The following is a 19,381-nucleotide window of genomic DNA, read 5'->3' as shown; positions in this document are numbered from 1 at the left end:
CGAAATGATAATGATAATATTACTAATAATAGTAATAAGAAGAGGCTTAGAATATGTGCAAATACATAGAAAGCTATGTAATTTTGAACATACCTGTTATGGGGTCTGAAGAATGTCTGTAAAGTGATTCCATATTGACTGGATGGAAATGAAATGGAATTTTTTTTTTTCATTTTTATTTTAATTTTTTTCCAGAAAGGGCACACCTTATTTTGCAAATTAATGAAAGTTTTAAGTTTTGTTTCAAGTGTATTTGGTTTGTATGGTTGTACATTTCCCCTTAATTTTTAATATAACCAATTGGTCTAATTTGATTTGGGGACAAGAACTGTAAAATGTAGCACCAGACACAGCTGTGTATTGTCGACGCTTTGATGCCAATGGATGTTTCCCACGTCATTGATAAGGAATTAGTCCTTGCCTTTAGGAAGTACTGGATGCATATTGTTTATCTGTCATGTTTACATCACTCTAAAGACATCTCTAGAGCTCGACAGACGTCGGCTGTTTTCTAATCAATGATAACAGTCACTTGCATGTGAATCTGCTCTGGAACAAACGACCGTGGAAGATCAGGCTTGGTTTCCCAAAAATGCAACATGCTCATTTGAAAATCCTTTTGTATTTAAAATAACTTTAACCATGATAAGCTCTTATATCTGGTAATATAACTGCAGTTCTTTGTATTTGTACACTTAACACTATTGCTCATATCCTGTAGTTTTGGATTGCTGGCTTAACAGTTTGATGATGACCCTGAAAGTAGAGGAGTGCTTGAAGAACAAATGACATGGTTCAGTTCAGAATATTCTGAAATCTTTAACTCTTGACCTACCAACACACTAACATATTTAACATACACTCTGGGGACCCCAGCAGCAAACTACTGTAAGACACCACCATCACAGCAAAATGGTAACTACTTTCTCCTTATCACATTATTACTTATGTGATAACTGTCATCTAAAAAAATGATTTTTATTGTTTTAGGGTAGTTACAATTAGCTTTGAATATCATTTTACCTTAGGAAGAGCAGTATTTAGGGTCGTCGATAGAGTATATGAGGAAATCTGTGTGTGTCTCCTTCACAATGACTGACATAGTGTGTGATACATTGAATTAGGACCTAGTCTTTTAAAACTGCACAGGTGGAATTGGGTGCTTTTGGATGCTGTCAGGACCCCATTGATATTTTTAAATAGCACTAATTAAAACCAAAAACAATGACATGAAGTCATTAGGAACAATTTGATTGATGTGACTGCGAGATTGACAAGAAGTACAGCTCTGGGGTCAGCAGGTGCCCCAAGGATAAAACACACACAGTTATACATTGTTTAATGAGGCTCTGAGTGGGTAGATTGACTGTGAGACTGGATGAGACATGAATCAGGGCTCGGTTGGAGTGATAGAGTGTTGAGTGTTAAGTCATTCTCATGGAAACATTCAGGATATTCTGCTGACACATGATCGAGGGATTTGAGATCACGACAAGAAATTACTTCTGAAATATTGTGCACATCTACTATAAACAAACTTATGTGGGTTATCTTTGTGGCTATGTTGCAGTGTTTTGGGGAAACATTGCATTAATCTTTCATGACTGATGCTCTGCTGATTTTTGTTAGCACGTTTACAACCAGGGCGTTTTACATTTTTATGAAAATCCATACAGAAACAGCAGAAGCAAACGTCATTTTATTGAGAGTGTGTATTGACTGCATCTGGTAGAGCTTTTTGTTTGGAGAGGTATGTAGGCATGGTCAAAAAAAGGAACACATGTTTTTGCTCTGGTCAAGTGAATTAATTCATAGCAACGTACATGGTGAGTAAACAAAACTGAAAGCTACTTGGAAAGAGAACAAAACGCTAATTCTGCCTGTTAACCTGTAAAAGGGCATCTCCTTTCTCTTGTCACTGATATACCTGATACAGCCTCAATGTTTCTACAGCATTTACAGAGTTACAAAAGTAAACAGACAAAAATAAATACATTTGCAAATAAGGTGCCATGTTTGTAGATAATAAAATGACTTGCATTAATTAGGAAAAATACAAGAGTAGTACAGCAGGTCAGTTAATATGTCACTAATGCAGCTACTACACTAGCTGAGTGTGTGTTGGACCAGTAGCTGTGTACAGTTACCATTAACATTGAAGGACTGACTATCAGATTGACTATGGTGCTGATTTTTCTTGTTTTCTCTATCATTAACATCATGCTAACAGATTCTCACGCAGGCTGTCGGAGGCGTGTGCACTACCCCTGGCCTCACTCGGGGCGTAGCTTCACTAATCTCTTTTGAGTTCAGTGTTTAAAGTAATGCATTGTAACAGAGGCTATTTATTTGCAGATGTGTGTTTTTAATTTATTTTTCAAGAATGGGAAATAATTCATGTGCAGACAGATGCTTTTTTATTTGTTTGTCAGGTGCTTATTATGATGATTGTGAACTGGTTCCATTTAGATTTTAACAGTGTCAAAGTTCTGTGTATAGTGCAACATATCAAAAAATAAATATTAGATATCTTAAGTGTCATGGTGCTGTGTGTTTCTGTATGCTTGTAACTGTACTTTTTAGGTATTTCTTTTTTCTTAAACAATATTTTACACATTTTATTCAAAGATAGACGGACTAGAGGGTGAGGTTTCTATGCAGTCTCGGAAAGTTCTCAAGTGCTCGTATCCAAGCGGCTCCTCAGACTGCTTCAAACTGTCATCCCTGCAGGAGATGAAACAAATAGCTACTAAATGAAACACTTTGCCTGCCTCCCACACAGAGTCTCTGCTGGTGATGTGTGATTACCTACTGAAGTGAATGCAGCCAGGACAGAGAGGATGGGAGGGAGGGATGGGTAGATAGATGGATAGAGGAGTAGTGAGTGTTAGGGATGGGGGTTGGGTGTTTGTGATTAGCCTTGAGTTGATCCCTTGGGAGCAGATGGTGAATGGTGGCTTACCTACAGAAGATGCCTTGAATCCACAGGAGCCAGTTTGTGTCCACGCTGCAAGGAGCAACACCGAAGTTGAGGAGGACATAGTGAGAAGGCTCATGTGACAGGACCTCTGGGAGACAGGTGAGGAACATTTCCATGCCTAAAATGGTGCCAGTGGGACATTTCATGGTTATAGATAGAATATATTATTGTAAACTGTGAGAGCATGGTAGTCAAGGTTGGTTGAGAATATGGTACCCTTCAGTACATGACAAAATGGATAACCCACCAATGATTGATGATGTTATCAAGGATTTTTATAATGGGAGCTGAAAAAAAAATCTAACTGTGATTAATATAGCACATTCATTTTGAATATACTTCATCCCCCAAATGGCCATTTGTATATCATTTACTCACTCCATGTTATGTTGAATTTGTTAAGAAAACTTTGCTTTTCTTGCAATCCTTCATGGTAAATGAAAAATCTAAAAACAGAAAATTCTTGATGAATTGAAGTCACGGGGGTCCACATTTCATAACAGCCAAACTATATTAAAACAGAATTTTACAAACTCTCATAAATCTTGTGCAGTATAATTCCAGTCTAATTTATTCAGTCATATACTGAGTACTTCCCAAATAGACAGAGCTTTCTGACTGAAAACTAGACTAAAACTGAAACTTTGTTCTCTTCAGAGCCAAACTTTATAGATGAAAATAGTAATTTTGCCTTGCTTTGTTGTTTGTTTATATTATTGTCCGACTGCTGAATCAGAACTAGCCCTTTACAATACTAAAGGAAACAGTGAACCAGCAGCTCCCAAATACAGCAAGGTAAAATTACTATTTTTGTCAGTGGAGTCTGGCTTTAAAGAGAGCATAGATAAGTTTCACTTTTAGTTCAATTTCCTGTCGGAAAAGGCTGTCTGTGTGGGGAGCACGGACCATACGACTGGATAAATGAGATGTCGATAATTAAGAAGAACAGGAATGAGTCCTCAAACATGGACATGAGTTAGCATTTTAGCACTGGTTCCCTTCTCTTGGAGTTGATGAGTTTTTTGAAAGGGTTCTTGGTTAGATGTCTAAAATAAGACCTGTGGTTAACACAACCTCAAGAGACTTTCAGGATTTCTTCTACGACACAAACACATCAGTAAATACACCACATATAAATTTTGAAGCCTTTACGTGTCTTAAAAATTATGGCTGCAGACAAGTTGCTAAATGAGTTTGTTCACAGCGTAACGTTAGCTTTTTACTTCTGGATATTGAAATAATGCTTCAAAAATCATGAAAGCAGTGTTCACTCGCAAAGATTATCTTGGTGTGCAAAATGTGTAAGTATCACAAACTTGAAATATTCCTTTCACTTCAGTAGTCTGGCCTTGTACGTAGCCTACAGTAACATTAGCCTTCCCTCATAGATTGAGACCGTAACAGAACACAGGCAGGACGTGACATCATGTTGCTGAGAGACCTGAGTGTAGCTGCTGTGCTGCAGCTGCTGCTCTGTGTCCAGTGTCTGCATGGCTCTGCTCTCCCCGCTGTCTCCTCCTATGAGTTCACAGCCTACAGGATGCAACAGTACAACTTGGCACAACAGAAGCATGGTAAGTTTAAAGAGTTAACACCTCACATCCAGTAGTGGAAAGTATCTGTTTACTTAAGCTATGTACGTAAGTACAGCTTTCAGATAAATCACTTAAGTACATCCATTTTATGCTGCTATATACTTCTACTCTGCTACATTTCAGAGGGAAATATATTTCCACTGCATTTATTTGACAGCTATAGTTACCACAGATTTTACATAAAACATCACTTCACAGTTGTAGAAAAGACAATGCATTGTTAAAGATTAAAATTTCTCAACCCTTTTAGCCTGTGTCCCTTATTAAGAAAGCAGTGTCTTATACAATAAAAAGCAATTAAAGGAAAGACTGAAAAATTAATATAAATTTATGACACTTTTTTTCCCCTACCGGATTAATCATCTCACAACTTCCCAGACTTTTTCTTGTTAACGGTGTGTGTTCACAATGTGTTAACGTCATATACAATGATCTATCAGTCAAAGCCCTTTTTTCCTGCAGAAAGAGTATTTTTACTTTTAATTCCTTAAGTATATTTTGCTGATAAATCTTCTGTACTTTTACGGAAGTAGGATTTTGAAAGCAGGACTTCTAATAGAGTTTGTTTTTTTACACTGTTGTATTTTAGTACTTGTACTGAAGAAAGGCATCTGAGCACTTCCACCACTGCTCACCTTGGGTTATTTAATGCTTATGATGTGTACATTTTTGTAAAATGTAGATGTCAGTCTTGTTTCAAGGGATAAAGTGAGACAAGGGATTGTGATTTGTTACATTTGGTAACCAGTCTTAATCAGTGATTTAAGGAGTTAAAACAAAGGTTTTACTGTATTAACATGTTACACTCAAGACAGCATGGCCACCACATGCTTAACCCATTTGTGTTATTCTCTAATGAAAATGGAAATAATGTGTCAGCTCATGTGAGCATAACGAAAAGATGTTGACTGAGACAATCTTAGTAGACAGATAACAGATACTGACAGTACATTTTAAAAATGAACCAAAAGTATTAAAAATAAAGTCACTCATGCATGATGTCTTTGTTCAGAGTGTAAAATATTATATATATCTCAACTCAAATGTATTTATAAAGCACATTTAAAAACAATTTACACTGACCAAAGTGCTGTACAAAAGAAATAAGATGAGAGGCAACATAACTGTCAGGTACACAGCTCATACATTTAGGGACACAACACACACAGGCAGACATCAGAGAAAGTCACATCAGGGAGACTCAAACGTTAATGAAGAAAAGTAGGTTTTGAGCCTGAACTTAAGTCAGTGGAGGTGGCCGATCTGATCAGGAGGAGGATGCTGTTCCACAGTTGGGGGCAGACTCAGCAAAGGCATGATTACCCCTGAGCTGAGTCTGGGGCATGGGGCAGTCCAGGATCCCCAAGTCAGCTGACCTGAGGGACCTGTAGGAAGAATAAGGGTTAGGAGGTCTGCAAATTTTAGACAAAAGTAGTGGGGTAAGAAATACAACATATCCCCTGAAATGTACTGAAGTATAGGCGTAAACTGATATAAAAATAGAAATACTACAGTTAAGTACATGTCAAAACTTTTAAGTAAATGTACTTTCAATTATGCAGCAGAAGAACAGATTATAATCAAAGTGGCCTAATTTTATATTTGTGTTCATTTTACCCTCATCTTTTATTTGTCTGCTGAGGTTGCCGTGGAGCCATCGTGGTAGCAGAGGCACGCTCAGCAGACGAGCCAGTGCTGACACGCCGCTGCGTCATAATGAAGGTGGTGGACTTCACCACAGAAAAATACCTCGAGGCTCAGAGGCAAAGTGCAGCTGCCATCCTGATCCTGCTGCCCAAAAACATCTCCAGCATCCCACATGACACCATACAGGTAACAAGTTATCCAGAAACACCTTTTTGCTCGAGGACATGCTGCAAGGCAACAAGGAAAAAATTTACAGCATCTTTTCTGATCCATCAGACAGAAAACGGTTTCTGAGTGTAATACCTTATATCTTCAGCTCCAGGGTATTAGGTAACAGCTTGCTGAAGCGTTATGATCACCACACTGCAGAACATAAAACAATTGCTGCATGTGCTAACAGAGAGGGTTGTTTCAATAAATCTCTTTTTCCCTGCTCAGTCTTTCATGGTGAGTGAGAGTGAGGCCTTGCTGAAGGAGACTCTAATGCCTGTGTATGTGGCGACTGAGGATGAACAGCTGCTTTACATGTATGAGGAGGTCAAGCAGGCTGCAGCCACCCGGACCTCATCTATATTTGTCAGAGGTAAGAGGAGCAAGGCGATATGTGGATGTACATTTACAAAAAACAATACAACATGTCTGTACTGAAGTTTGTATGTTTTCATTTTTGGCAGTCCTTCGAAGTATGGTTACAGCTACGGCCTTTCAGATCTTAGTGAGCAACAATGCCCCTATTAAGGGCATCACTGACAACGCCGTTGTTGCACTGGAGGTGAGTGTGGAACACAAGACTTTATGTGCAGAACAAAGGAGTAAATACCCAACCCACTGGCCAGAATAAATGTTAGCATTCTGGGTTTTTGCATACCGCAGATATGTAACATCTGCACATTATTGTGTAATGGTTAGGAAAAGATTGTGTTTTAAGCTTAAAATATTAATTTTGGTGGCACATTTGCCACTGGAAATGCTGTCAATGTCTTGCTAAAAAACGAACACTTTTGGAGGCACAGTCACTACTGCAAATACCCCCCATTTTTTGCTAAAAACTAAATGAAGCTCAGCATAAGTTCAATCAGGAAGACTTTCTTGTTCAACATAAAAACACGGTCCTTAGGACGCTGTGCACCCATGGTCTGTGGGATCTCATGGTCACTGTATTTTCACTTCAGTTGTCGGACCATAATATCTGTTTGTCATTGCTGACTTTAATTTATGTTTGGTCGTCAGACCTTTTGTTCCTTTTACCATTTTATTTAAGTTGATCTTAAATGATTGTAATTTTTAATCTTTTGACATTTTATTTCATTTTGGTCCTTGCTGACCTTTTGTTATGTTCAGCATATCGACACCCATGGTCTCTGGACCTCGATTTGTTCATTCGTCTATTATTTCTGTTTTTCATTACTGCCTTTACATTATTTCAGTGGTTAGACTTTACCTGTTTCAACACCACTCGCATTTTTCTTTTTAATATAAATCTCTTTATCTACATTTCTGCCTCCCTTAAGTCATCAACATAGACTTATTCTGATCTCAATCTTCACATAACGGTCAACTGATCTCATTCATGGCTTCATTAAGAAATATGTGTATAAAATATACATATTCATTTCATTTCATAGTCTTCTTTATTTCATTAGATGTCTGTTGCTGCCTGATAAGGTAAAGATAAACTCATATCGTTTGTTTTTCCTCTTTTCTATCTTTTTCTTTGGGGGGATCCCTAATGTACTACATCTTCACCACCCTCCTGGAATAGATGACATTACAAACTTTTCACATTTCTCATACTTATGTGCACATATATTCATTCATTCATTATATTTTATTTCCGTGTCATGCCATATATTTGGCCCATCCCACATGGGATTACAAGACACATTATTTACAAAATATACATCTTCCGGTCTTACATATACAAAACATGTGGAAAAAGAAAAGAAACACAAACAATATAAATAGATATAAAAGAACTGTTATATATCTATGAATTATAAAGAGCTTTTTTCCTCTTCTCCCAAGCTTTCTCCAGATACCTGGCTAATTTATATGTTTCATGTGTAAACAGCCAACTCATATAAATAAATATTCTTTTCTCTCAGAACGAGTCTCTCCTGATTGAACTGTTTTTGCTGGCACAGTTGCTGCTGGATGTTTCACAAAACAAAAAACCACCTTTGCTGGCACAATCCCCACAGCAAATACCCTGATGTTTCAGCAAAAGCCAACTGCTTTTGGTGGCACAGTCACCACAGGAAGTACTGCAGATGTGTCGCTAAAAAGCAACTGCTTTTGGTGGCACAGGTGACGCTGGAAATGCCATCTGTCTTGCTAAAAATACCGGCTTTGGGTAGCATAACTGCTTTGTGGTTTGTTGCTCTGCAGTGGTCTGCTGCTTGGGACTCATCTCGCCTATGTGTTCACACCATCCACCATCTCCTTCACCTCCAAGGACAAAGTCAGCTAATGTACATGTAATCAGAACTACATCACTTTAGAAAAGTTGACATGTTATGTGTGAAACAAACGTAACACATCAATGCTTTGCAGAAATGTACAATACCAACTTCTTCTTCTGGCGACTGATTTGATTGATACAAATTTCATCAATCCTGATTAGTATGGGTTGTGATTGTTGCTCATGTCTGCACTGTACAACTGGTGATGTTTATTTTAGGGAGTGCTTCCTGGAGCTGGGGATGATGCACCAACTATCGTCATCACTGCCCACTATGATTCCTACGGTCTGGCACCGGTGAGTCACAAACAAAATGATGAAACACAATTTCAGCACTTGCAGTGTAATATATGCTCAAGCATGATGTTTGTTTTTGTCGTGTAACACAGTGGTTATCGTATGGAGCAGACTCTAATGGCAGTGGGGTCATCATCCTGTTGGAGTTGGCACGTCTCTTTCAGAAGCTTTTTAGTAGTCCAAGAACAAGACCACCGTAAGTTTGATTCCCCCATAGAGTATGATGATACACATGCTTTTTGGTCATTATGTTTATCCCATGCTTAAAGTGTAAGCACAAAAAGTGATGAGAACATATGTTTTATTATGGATCGAGAAAACAACATTACAAACTTGGTAGATGCTGCTTGATATTTAAACTTATGATAATTAAGGACATAATTCTCAACTGTTAGATAAATTTTCAGATTTATTTTTGTTCTTTCAGATATCATTTGATGTTCTCCTTAACTGGAGGAGGAAAATACAATTTCCTTGGCACAAGGAGATGGATTGAAGAGAATCTGGACCATGCTGGTGAGTTTTGGGCGTTGGAAAAGTACTGACACATCTGAACATGAGCAGCCCAGTTTGATTTATTTCATCCAAACCTTTTCTCTGCAGAGTCCAGCCTGCTCCATGACAACGTGGCATTCGTTGTGTGTTTGGATACACTCGCCAACGGTGATGAACTGTACATGCACGTGTCCCGCCCTCCTAAACCCGACGCTCCCATGCACTCTTTCATTCAACAACTGGAAGAGGTAACATGCTATACCGCAAGGTCCAAAATGTGGAGTCGGCCTTTCTCAGTCCTCACAGGCTTAAATTTGTAATTTGGTCCAGGTGGTGTCCTCCAGATTCCCCTGGGTGAAGGTGGGATTGGTCCATAAGAAGATCAATCTTGTGGAGTCCACAGTAGCATGGGAGCACGAGCGCTACAGCCTGCGCAGGATACCAAGTTTCACACTGTCTCATCTGGAGGACCCCAAATCTGAGCTCCGTGGCTCCATGCTAGACACCATGTGGGTTCTAAAGTCTGTTTAGGATTACTATGACTAGGTGCTTGAAGGCCTTGTTTACTATGAGATGATATTCAGATTTAGATCAACTTTATTATCCAACACAGGGAAATTAATTTGGTCTAATGATCCAGATATAAAGACACCATAAAATCCACCATCCAAGTACAGTAAGACCACAACATAATCACAATAAAACACCTTCTGTCACATTTAAGGTTCAGTGTGTAGGATTTAGGGGGATGTATTGGCAGAAGTATGTCATCGTTAGTGTATAATCACCCGAAAATAAGGATAGTCATGTTTTCAATACCTTAGAATGAGCTGTTTATACTGTATCTTCATAGTGAGTGGGTCCTTGTCCACAGAGCAGAGTCTGCCTTGTTGCAATGCCAATTTTCACTGTCATTTTGCTACAGTGGCCCAGAATGGACAACCTAAACACTGGCTCTCGACAGGTCCATTCGCATTCACTTTGTCATGTTAGCCACTGTAGTTTGCAGCCCCTCTTGGACGAGCAGTGCAGGAAAAACACAGATTTTTTAAACATGAAACTGCTTTATTCTGTGTTTTTACCGATGTAAACCACCGGGTCTACACACTGTTCCTTTAAGACAGAATAAATGATAAAGTCAAATAAAAAAAGTCAAACCAGAACAGTAAAATCCAAGTGACCAGCTAAGAGACCTCGGATAGGATCATATGATATGTTAAGATGATGTAAAGCAACACATCATATGTCTGTGTCTTCTCACAGGTCACAAGTGGACTTCAGGAAAATGAAGCGCAATGGCATCATCATAGCAGAAGCACTGGCACGTTATATGTACAATCTCTCTGACAAGGTGATTAAATACAGGAAAACAGGATGCATGTATCCAAATAACCCAAACTGTGGTTTCATCATTTACCAGCATTTTTAATGTGTTATTAACTTTTATTATCTTCCACAAGGGTTCACCTAAAGACGTGCAGGTTTTCAAGGGCCAATTGGTGAGTTCCTGGTTAGATTGGCCAATATGCAAAGACAAGTGCTGACCTCTGGTGTTAGTTCATAGGCACTGCAGTGTTTGCACGTTCAAAGGGTTGGGTTTGCATGATAACCATAGCTTGTTAATTTGATTTATTTAAAATTGGAGGCATTTGGGGAAAAAAAGAAGATATATTTAGAGTGTGGAAAATTGCAGCTTGATGTCAAAGTTATTAAAATAAAAATTTCTATAAGTAATTGAAAAAGAGATGTGAATTTCAAATTAGGCTTTTCATGTGTAAAAAGTGGGACTCCTTGATATACAATAACTTTTAATTGTATGTGATTGCACATAAGACATTTCCTACATTTTCCTTTCTGTTAATATAAATTCTCGATGCAGGACTTCCACGACGGCCGTATCTCCAGTCTGATGTCCTTCCTCACATCAGTTCCCCGGGCCACCCAGCTGCTGGATAAAGAGCCCGGTCACATCCTGCTGGTTAACTCACTGGAGCACGAATTCAAACGTTACCTACAGCAAGTTCACAGGCACGCCTTCCGACAGGACAGGAGGTAAAAGGAGGAAGTACAGTGGAGAGAAAAAACAAACTGCAATGTAGATACAATGAGGGAAGAAATACAACAGTATCACTACTGATGAATTGTATTTCTTCACACAGGGACCCTGATATTACCTTCTTTGATCAAATGAACCAACCAATAGTGATGTACAGGTAAATATCTGTGTTCATATGCATGTTGTGCATGTGGTAATTTCAGTAACACACTTGGACACTGACACACTTTTTCTTCCAGAGTGAAGCCTGCAGCTTTTGATCTCTTCCTCGGCGGCTGCATCGCTGCTTATCTGGGGATCGTTTACTACACCATTCAGGTTTGTTAATGTATTGCTGCATTGCGTCTTAGCAGACAGCATCTTCTGTGTTGTATGTTGTCTTAAAGTAGACAACCCTTGACACATCAGGTTTGTTTTCTCACAGCATCTGTCTGTTCTCTTTTACAGAATTTCGGTTATCTCTACACAAAGCTCAAAGCGGCAGTGAAATCCAAGCACGAGTAAACCAGACTGTGAATACTGATTTTATTACGAGAGCTTTGAAGTCCGCATTGCACATGTTGGACTTCTGCTTCACTGGCTGCGCAGAACATGAAAGCAGTGCAGTGAGAATCTTCTGAGTCTGATCATATGCACAACTTATAAAGTGTGCATTTGCTTTGAAATGTATATTGTTTTTATAAATCATTGTACTGTAAACATTTTCTTATATGAATGGACTGGAATTTGTTGTTTGGGGGAAGATGCAAACAAAATAAATAAAGGAGGAGTTTGGGATTTGTGTCGCATCAAAGTAAGATTGGAGCACAATCTAGAGACAGGATTTGATTTGTGCAGCCGTGAAGGACGTTCCTTCCTGCCACATCATTACTATGATTCCCCATGTCCTCTGCTCTGCATCTGTTGACATGGATTTGACTGGGCTTAACATGGCTGTCAAACAAGGCCGAGCCACTGCAGCGAGATGAACAGCCAGTTCCTGTCACAGATAACTCAGTGAGAGCAGTGGAGCCACAAAGGCACCCTACAGCGCTTGGTGAATTATTGATGCTCATGTGGCATCCTGACAGTGAATAGAGGTGACCCTGGGTGCTGGTGGGGGATTCTTATAAACCCCATCCCTCCCTTGGTTTGTTCCAGCTCTGCAGAACTGATAAGACTCTGTCTTAACTACGAGGTGGCTAAACAGCCAGGTGCTGAAGTGTTTGAGATCAGTGGTGGTTAGTTTGCGAGGGCCCCTGGGAGGTAAGTAGGTCATGGACAGTGACCCCAGGTATGTGTGTCTCTGCAGGGGGCCTGGGGCTTAGGAGGATTAGTGGCCAAGTGCTCAGGTAGCACAAAAGAGTTGTTCTAGTTCAGCCAAGTGCTTTCAACCACTCTTCAGCATATAGATGCATCATAATAGCTACAAGTTAAACAAAAACTTTTTACCATCTGATAAGGATCCAAGCTAGATTTATAAATACTGATGTATGCACAAATACTATGCTGTAATACATTCAACACAGAAAGGGTAATAAATGCCAGTAAAACACATGCACAACCCAGCACCCATTTTAAGCAGAAAAACACACGCACACTTTAGGGAATTCTGCAGCAAAAAGGAAAGGAATTAAAATAAGAACAGACTCACATGTATGAGGGAAAGGGAGGAGCCAGCAGGTGACAGGGGAGGAGAAGGATGTTCTTAACTGTCATGCAGACTGGAGGGAAGAACACAATAAGTGAAGATGGCTCCCCAGCTTTACATCACCATGTACAAAGAGCAGTTTGCCTCTCCTGGCAGAGTGAAACGAGAACAACTTCGACCCACCTCTGCCCACCGCAGGAACAACCCCCAGCCCAGGCCGGTAAGAGGCACAACCACATTGACTGCACAGGTTTATTGGGATAAAATAATTATTTATGACAGTGTGCCATGTTGAATTTATTGAATAACTCAGAAAATGTAAGTTGTACCCCGTCAAGTGATGCAATTTACTGAAAACTGTTTTTACAAAATGAGTTAACACATTTCCAGGTGGTGCATTTAAGGTCAAACAAGACTAATTGGATTGCTTATTATTGGCACTCTCTTTATTGTCCTTCATTTACCCAGGCTGAAGTGTCTTACACTAATTGGTGGCTGGTTGTTTACATTTCCCTGTGCTTGGTGAAAGCTGTATAGCATCTATTATTCAGTACTTCCTCCATGCCTATTTATCTATCCAGACATGGGGTAAACAGAGCGTACAAAAGAGAGTACAGTTACCCGACTGTAAAGGGGAAAGAAATAAAAAAAATAATGCTGCTGGTAAAAACCCAAATGGCATTTCAAAACCTGAATGCTTGATACATTGTTTCGAGGTATGCTGAGGTGTGAGATTGAGGGTTATCATACCGTGCACATTTGCATGTATTGAAAAAAAAATGCAAATGGATGAATAATTTCACTTTTATTTATGATTTATTTTTCAAAAGGGAAAGTTTTTACACTTACTTCCATTAACCCTTTGCAACCTGAGCAAATTGGCTGATTTATTTTGACAAACCTGGGAAGAAGGCCATGAGCAACGGAAGAAGAAATGACCGCCAAAATTTGGAAGAAATTAGTAAAAAGAGAAAATTTAAAACATGAAAATTTGTTTAAAAAAAAAAGAGTTTAAAAACCAAGAAACAAATGAACAAGGACATGACATGGGAAAAGTGCTTAAAAATTATAATAACTCTATAACATATGTATGTAATAATAATTATTATAGATAGTTTTTCCCCTAGCTTTTTTCTTTTTTAAACAATTTTTTAAATGTAATATTTTTTGGCAATTAGTGAGACATTTCTTACCAATTTGCTCATTGCCTTTTCCCCCATGTCTCTGAAAGAAATCACATCGATTTACTTAGGGTTCAAAGGTTAAAATACCTGTGAAAGGCGTTAGAAAGTAGCACAAGAAAAGTGATGTTGCCCCAGGTCTCAAAGGATTAAAATGGTTTCAATTCTAATAAAGTTTTTGGTCAACCAGAAAAAAACCCTTCAGTTTTAAGTCTTTTAAGGGTCATTGTAACTGATGATAATAATGATAATTGTGTAATGCTGTATACTTTAATACCGTGAAACTGATTTTCTGAGATAGCTATCTGTGAAAATCTCTTGCAGTACTGTTGCAACCTTAATTCTAAGCACTGAGAGAAAGACATAATCTGGGGCAAGGTTTATTCAATGAGAATAAAGAAATAAATGAGAAAATAATAAGTAAATTAAAAGTACGTATGATTATTAAACCCATATTAAATGTGAGGTGCTCTGTATGGTGCATGTAAAGACAGATCTTCAATCTAGTGGAGTGAGAAGGACAGTGATATTCATTTTCTTCTTCTCTTTCTTCTTCTTCCTTTACTGCACGTGTCCTTCATTTCCTTGCCTCTCCAGGACTTTCTGTTTCCCTGGAGTCTCCAGCCCAACTACAGATCACGCCTCACACCACCACGCAACTCGCCCCCTGTGGACATTGGCCGTCCTCTCTTTCCCCCTGTCAAACATTTATCATTCCACAGTCCAGTTACGACTTGTCCGGACAACTACCTAAACACTGTGGATACAGGCAAACCAAACCACATGCCCCCTGTCAATCCATCCACAGCACAAGCTCTGCCCTCTGCTGACGCCCTGCAGAAAGTACAGCTGACGGAGCCTCCTTCTGGCACTGGATTTACGTCCCACTTGGCTTTGAAGAGGTAGTATTAGATCAGTTTAATCTATGGTCCAAAGGTGACTCTAAACACACAGTGATTGTAATTGATTTTCTTTGCATTCGAAGGGATTATCAGAGGAACCTTCATCCACTCTCAGCACAGCAACTCAGGTGAGGCAATGACCTCTGAACTCTTCCTGCAGCCTGTAACCCCTGAAAACACTTGATATGTTGATGAGAATTGTTGAGTGATGATTGAGTGATTCTGCAAATGACATTGATTTTGACAGGCAACATGCAGCTGCTCAGCTTCGGACAAGACCTCAAACCAGTAACCCTCAGCACCACTTCCTGCGCACACAATACCGGAGGTCTTGCTCTCGTAGCAGCTGGGATTTTAGGTGCATATTGAACTTCATTTGATTAAAAAAACGTCTTGATGTGCTGCAAATATTAGCCTGTGAGGTCTAATCTTTCCTCTGCTGGTCTCTCAGCAGTGGGTGCTACAGCTGCTTCCACGTGGTGAAGCCCTACCAAGCTGGACACTACATCATACACCCAGAGTTTGTGTCCGAGTGCCTTCGTTAGGACTGTTAGAGCCCTGGCTTCCAAAGTGGGGATCGGGGACCTGCAGAGGTCCTTGAGGGGATCGTTAACTTCACTATTGTTTAATTCTCCACTAATTAACCCAGGGAGACAAGGTGTAAGGATGAATAATGTAACTGTAGGCTGCACTCTCACTACTATTATCTCCCTACATACAGCTGGACACTTTTACAATTCAGTGCTAAATCAGCAGCTAAGATCTTCCCATAAGGGGCTTGTGGTGATCAAATCAAATGAGGCACTGTGGCCCTAATGTGTATCAGTGTGTGACATTAAAATTTTATCCCATTGATTGGTGGGTTTTGTATGCTAAACTGAAGTAACGATACTACATTAATTATCTCCGCCAGGTATTTGGTCTCATGTGTGTGTGTTAGTGTGTTTGTGTGTGTGTGTATCTGTCTGTCCACAGCTAATCTCACATACTACTGGACAAATTAGCCTAATATTTTATGTGCACATGTATGACCACGCGCTGATGCTCAAGGGCATCTTGTGGTTGCAGTGACTGACTGTTTTATACTGTAACTGACTGCTGACTTCTTACTCCTCTGAAAAGGGTGGTAGGGGCCACAAGTGTTCCTGAAAATGGCGCGGCTAAAAAACAACAAACCATACCATCCCTTGCAGTCCACATTTTGGCTTTTGTTGTAGCTCTAAAACTGACATCCATTGAAAAGTTTGGTCTCATTTTGAACTGGAGCATCTGCAGATTAATTCCATACCCAATGTGTTATGATCCACTAGAGCACATCTGCAACCTGGTTTTGTTTTGTCCCACAAACTGTGTCATACCACAGTGGGAGTGTCTCAGAAGTGTCAGATTTTGTAGACTTGCTGATTTTATTGATTTAACCATTTTCCTTAATATTTGTGCTATCATCCTAAGTACATAGCCTTTGTGGTTAAATGTTTTTTTTCTGTCCGCTTTATTGTGTTTATTGTTATTTCCTATTAGTGCTGCAGCTTGCAGACATACTACAACACACCCGCTGTGGTACTTGCAATGGGGCTACTGCTTCTAGATTGTCTCAGCAAGGGGCAAAAGACCACAGGACATGAAAGGTTAACAAGCTCAATTTATTTTTATATAAATGTTAAAACCAAAACAGGAAAACTTAGAGGCTCCTGAGAGACTCTAATCTCTCCACTATAAAAAGCCAGTGTCAGTGTTCTACTAGCAGGGAAGGAGGAGGAACAGTTGAAGGCCAAGAATCAGCTTTGTTACTTTCTCAGTCCATTAACAACTTTTCAGATAGTGGTGGTCCTCTTTGAGCCAACACCTTGGACATGCCTGGCAACACTTTAGCCTTTGGGGAAGTCCAAATTCTGCCTTCTGGCAGTGGTGTCTTGAGTGGACCCCGGCCTGCACAGAGAGAAACACAAGAGAAATGAGACAATTTAATGTTCAGATACAGTATTCACTTAGACCTCACAGGCCTACCATACCTGCACAGAGGAACACAAAAAAAATGAGACTGCAGCTTTTACTACACATGTTTAACTAAACCACAGTGTGAGGAGGCACCTTGACTCACAGCCATTGGCTCACAGCAAACATAAAGTCTCACCCCACAGTCAGTGCCAGTGAGTCTGAAGGTGAGTTGGTGACATGTTTACATGCAGATAATATTCTGTTTTTTACCCTTATTCCAAAAAAAGACAATATTCCTACTTAACTGTTTGCATGGCTGATGAAAATGAAAACTATTGTAAACTAATACTTCAGTTTACACGCAGCCATGCAAACTTTGATTAACATGCCCTAACATGTTGTTTGTTGGTGTAGGTGTGGTGGTTCTTTTCCAGACCAGAAATGTGGGCTTTTCTTTTGGGCATGCATCTCTACCCCAGCCTTGCAAACTGTGGGTTTGTGTACACTGCATTCATGACAACGCACAGAGCTGACTGTTAGGTCGCATGTCGCAAACTGCAGTAAAAATCCCAATTGAGACACAGATTCAGAACAGATTGTGTACATTTCCAAATACGAAACCTAAATAATAGCAGAATGTTTTATGTCTGAAATGGAAATGCTAAATTGCTGGTCACATCCTGCTGGTTAACTCACTGGAGTACGAGTTCAAACGTTACCTACAGCAAGTTCACACACACGCCTTCCGACAGGACAGGAGGTAAGAGGAGGAAGTACAGTGGAGAGAAAAAACAAACTGCAGTGTAGATACAATGAGGAAAGAAATACAACAGTATCACTACTGATGAATTGTATTTCTTCACACAGGGACCCTGATATTACCTTCTTTGATCAAATGAACCAACCAATAGTGATGTACAGGTAAATATCTGTGTTCATATGCATGTTGTGCATGTGGTAATTTCAGTAACACACTTGGACACTGACACCCTTTTTCACACACTTTTTTTTGCTAAAAAAGGCCTGATTCAGAATAACCAAATGGAATATGGTGTTTACATGACCCACATTAAATTCACAATATTGTCATATTTTGGAATAATAGGAGAATATTAGTGTGCATGTAAATGTACCAGTGAACATTCATTTTATAATCATTTCATATCAACACTTAAACCTTTCATTTTTACTTTTAGATCTCCCATGTGTTCACTGTGTCCTTGTGTATCTGCTTTGTTCTAAGCTGAACTGTATGCGCACAGTTGAACTTCTCTCCAGATGTCCAGGGGAGCTTCGAGGCTCTTCTGGCTTTATCAGAAATATAACATATGGTTTCCCAGAGTATCAAGAATACCTTAAAAGGAGATGTTTCACCATAGGTTTTGGGCCAAGCTGATGTTTTATCTGGCAATGAGCTTTGGAGGCTTGGGAGGTTTCATATCATAAGCTCTCTCAGACGGGTCTGCATCATAACGTTGTCATGCATGCACTCTACCTACACCCACACACTCAAACACATCCCTGTGCAAAGTCCTACACATCAACTCACAGACATACACATATTCAGACATGCATGTGCACATACTGACACACAATCTATATATTCATTCATACAGATTTAGACATGTCTGAACACACACTCTCAGTTCCTCTCTATGCCCAGCCCTTTTTTTGTTCTTGCAGATTCACTGATGCACCTTGTGCCCTGTTAATCTACTCATGTATACATGAATTAAAGTTGCCTTTATCAGGAGTCCTTTTGTTGCCTGATTAATTCATTTTCTTTGGTTCTTCCTTTCAATTGGTGTCACAAACAGAATGGCGTCGGCTAAAGCAGGTGGACAGATCTTTATTGTTCTTTTTTGCTTTGTGGCTAAATGAACTATTTGTTCTCCTGTAGAGCCCTTGCTGTGAAGATTCTAAACTCTTAAAATCCCCTGAGAGGAAGATTGATTAATTAGTGATGTAGACTGATACTGAAGACAATAAACACAACATAAGTTAAATAATTAACTGTGAAATCTCATTATTGAATGCTGTAACGTGAGACAACAGTATGGCCAACATTAAACAAATGTAAATGTATTACAATATTACAGTGTTCAAATGAGTAAAAGACAGCGTAACACGACGTTGAAGTGTTGAAACAGCGAAAAAATGTTGTGAAGCATTATGGTATTAAAACAGAGGTGAGAAATA

At 39.4% G+C, this 19,381-nt stretch overlaps 2 protein-coding genes across 3 annotated transcripts; both read left to right on the top strand.

Moving 5' to 3' along the window:
* Positions 1–2,988: 2,988 nt before the first annotated feature.
* Positions 2,989–12,308, top strand: LOC117257373 (BOS complex subunit ncln). Its single transcript, XM_033627532.2, has 16 exons — positions 2,989–3,079; positions 4,369–4,554; positions 6,218–6,408; positions 6,661–6,805; positions 6,897–6,994; positions 8,903–8,980; positions 9,073–9,176; positions 9,408–9,496; positions 9,584–9,723; positions 9,806–9,984; positions 10,739–10,826; positions 10,936–10,974; positions 11,355–11,527; positions 11,635–11,688; positions 11,771–11,849; positions 11,979–12,308. The coding sequence occupies exons 2-16, from the start codon at positions 4,407–4,409 to the stop codon at positions 12,033–12,035; spliced, it is 1,662 nt and encodes a 553-aa protein (XP_033483423.2). The 5' UTR covers positions 2,989–3,079; positions 4,369–4,406; the 3' UTR covers positions 12,036–12,308.
* A 953-nt stretch (positions 12,309–13,261) lies between these two features.
* Positions 13,262–16,099, top strand: LOC117257516 (uncharacterized). Of its 2 annotated transcripts, none has more exons than XM_033627761.2 (5): positions 13,262–13,381; positions 14,940–15,244; positions 15,328–15,372; positions 15,492–15,602; positions 15,699–16,099. In XM_033627761.2, exons 1-5 carry the CDS (start codon positions 13,262–13,264, stop codon positions 15,787–15,789), a joined length of 672 nt encoding a protein of 223 aa, XP_033483652.2. In that variant the 3' UTR covers positions 15,790–16,099. The 2 variants fall into 2 exon arrangements, with proteins under 2 accessions (XP_033483652.2, XP_033483651.2); XM_033627760.2 differs by having other exon boundaries at positions 15,696–16,099.
* Positions 16,100–19,381: the final 3,282 nt, after the last annotated feature.

This window comes from Epinephelus lanceolatus, chromosome 1, assembly GCF_041903045.1.
Source record: "Epinephelus lanceolatus isolate andai-2023 chromosome 1, ASM4190304v1, whole genome shotgun sequence".
Taxonomy (NCBI): domain Eukaryota; kingdom Metazoa; phylum Chordata; class Actinopteri; order Perciformes; family Serranidae; genus Epinephelus; species Epinephelus lanceolatus.
This window is presented reverse-complemented; position numbering and strand designations above follow the sequence as displayed.

Excerpts from the sequence above, each read along its gene's own strand:
- LOC117257516 (XM_033627760.2), top strand. The coding sequence starts at position 13,262 with ATGGCTCCCCAGCTTTACATCACCATGTACAAAGAGCAGTTTGCCTCT. Across the intron at positions 15,245-15,327 it reads TCCCACTTGGCTTTGAAGAG|GGATTATCAGAGGAACCTTC; the intron begins GTAGTATTAGAT and ends TTGCATTCGAAG. Across the intron at positions 15,373-15,491 it reads CTCTCAGCACAGCAACTCAG|GCAACATGCAGCTGCTCAGC; the intron begins GTGAGGCAATGA and ends TGATTTTGACAG.
- LOC117257373 (XM_033627532.2), top strand. The coding sequence starts at position 4,407 with ATGTTGCTGAGAGACCTGAGTGTAGCTGCTGTGCTGCAGCTGCTGCTC. Across the intron at positions 9,724-9,805 it reads TCATTCAACAACTGGAAGAG|GTGGTGTCCTCCAGATTCCC; the intron begins GTAACATGCTAT and ends AATTTGGTCCAG. Across the intron at positions 10,827-10,935 it reads TGTACAATCTCTCTGACAAG|GGTTCACCTAAAGACGTGCA; the intron begins GTGATTAAATAC and ends ATCTTCCACAAG.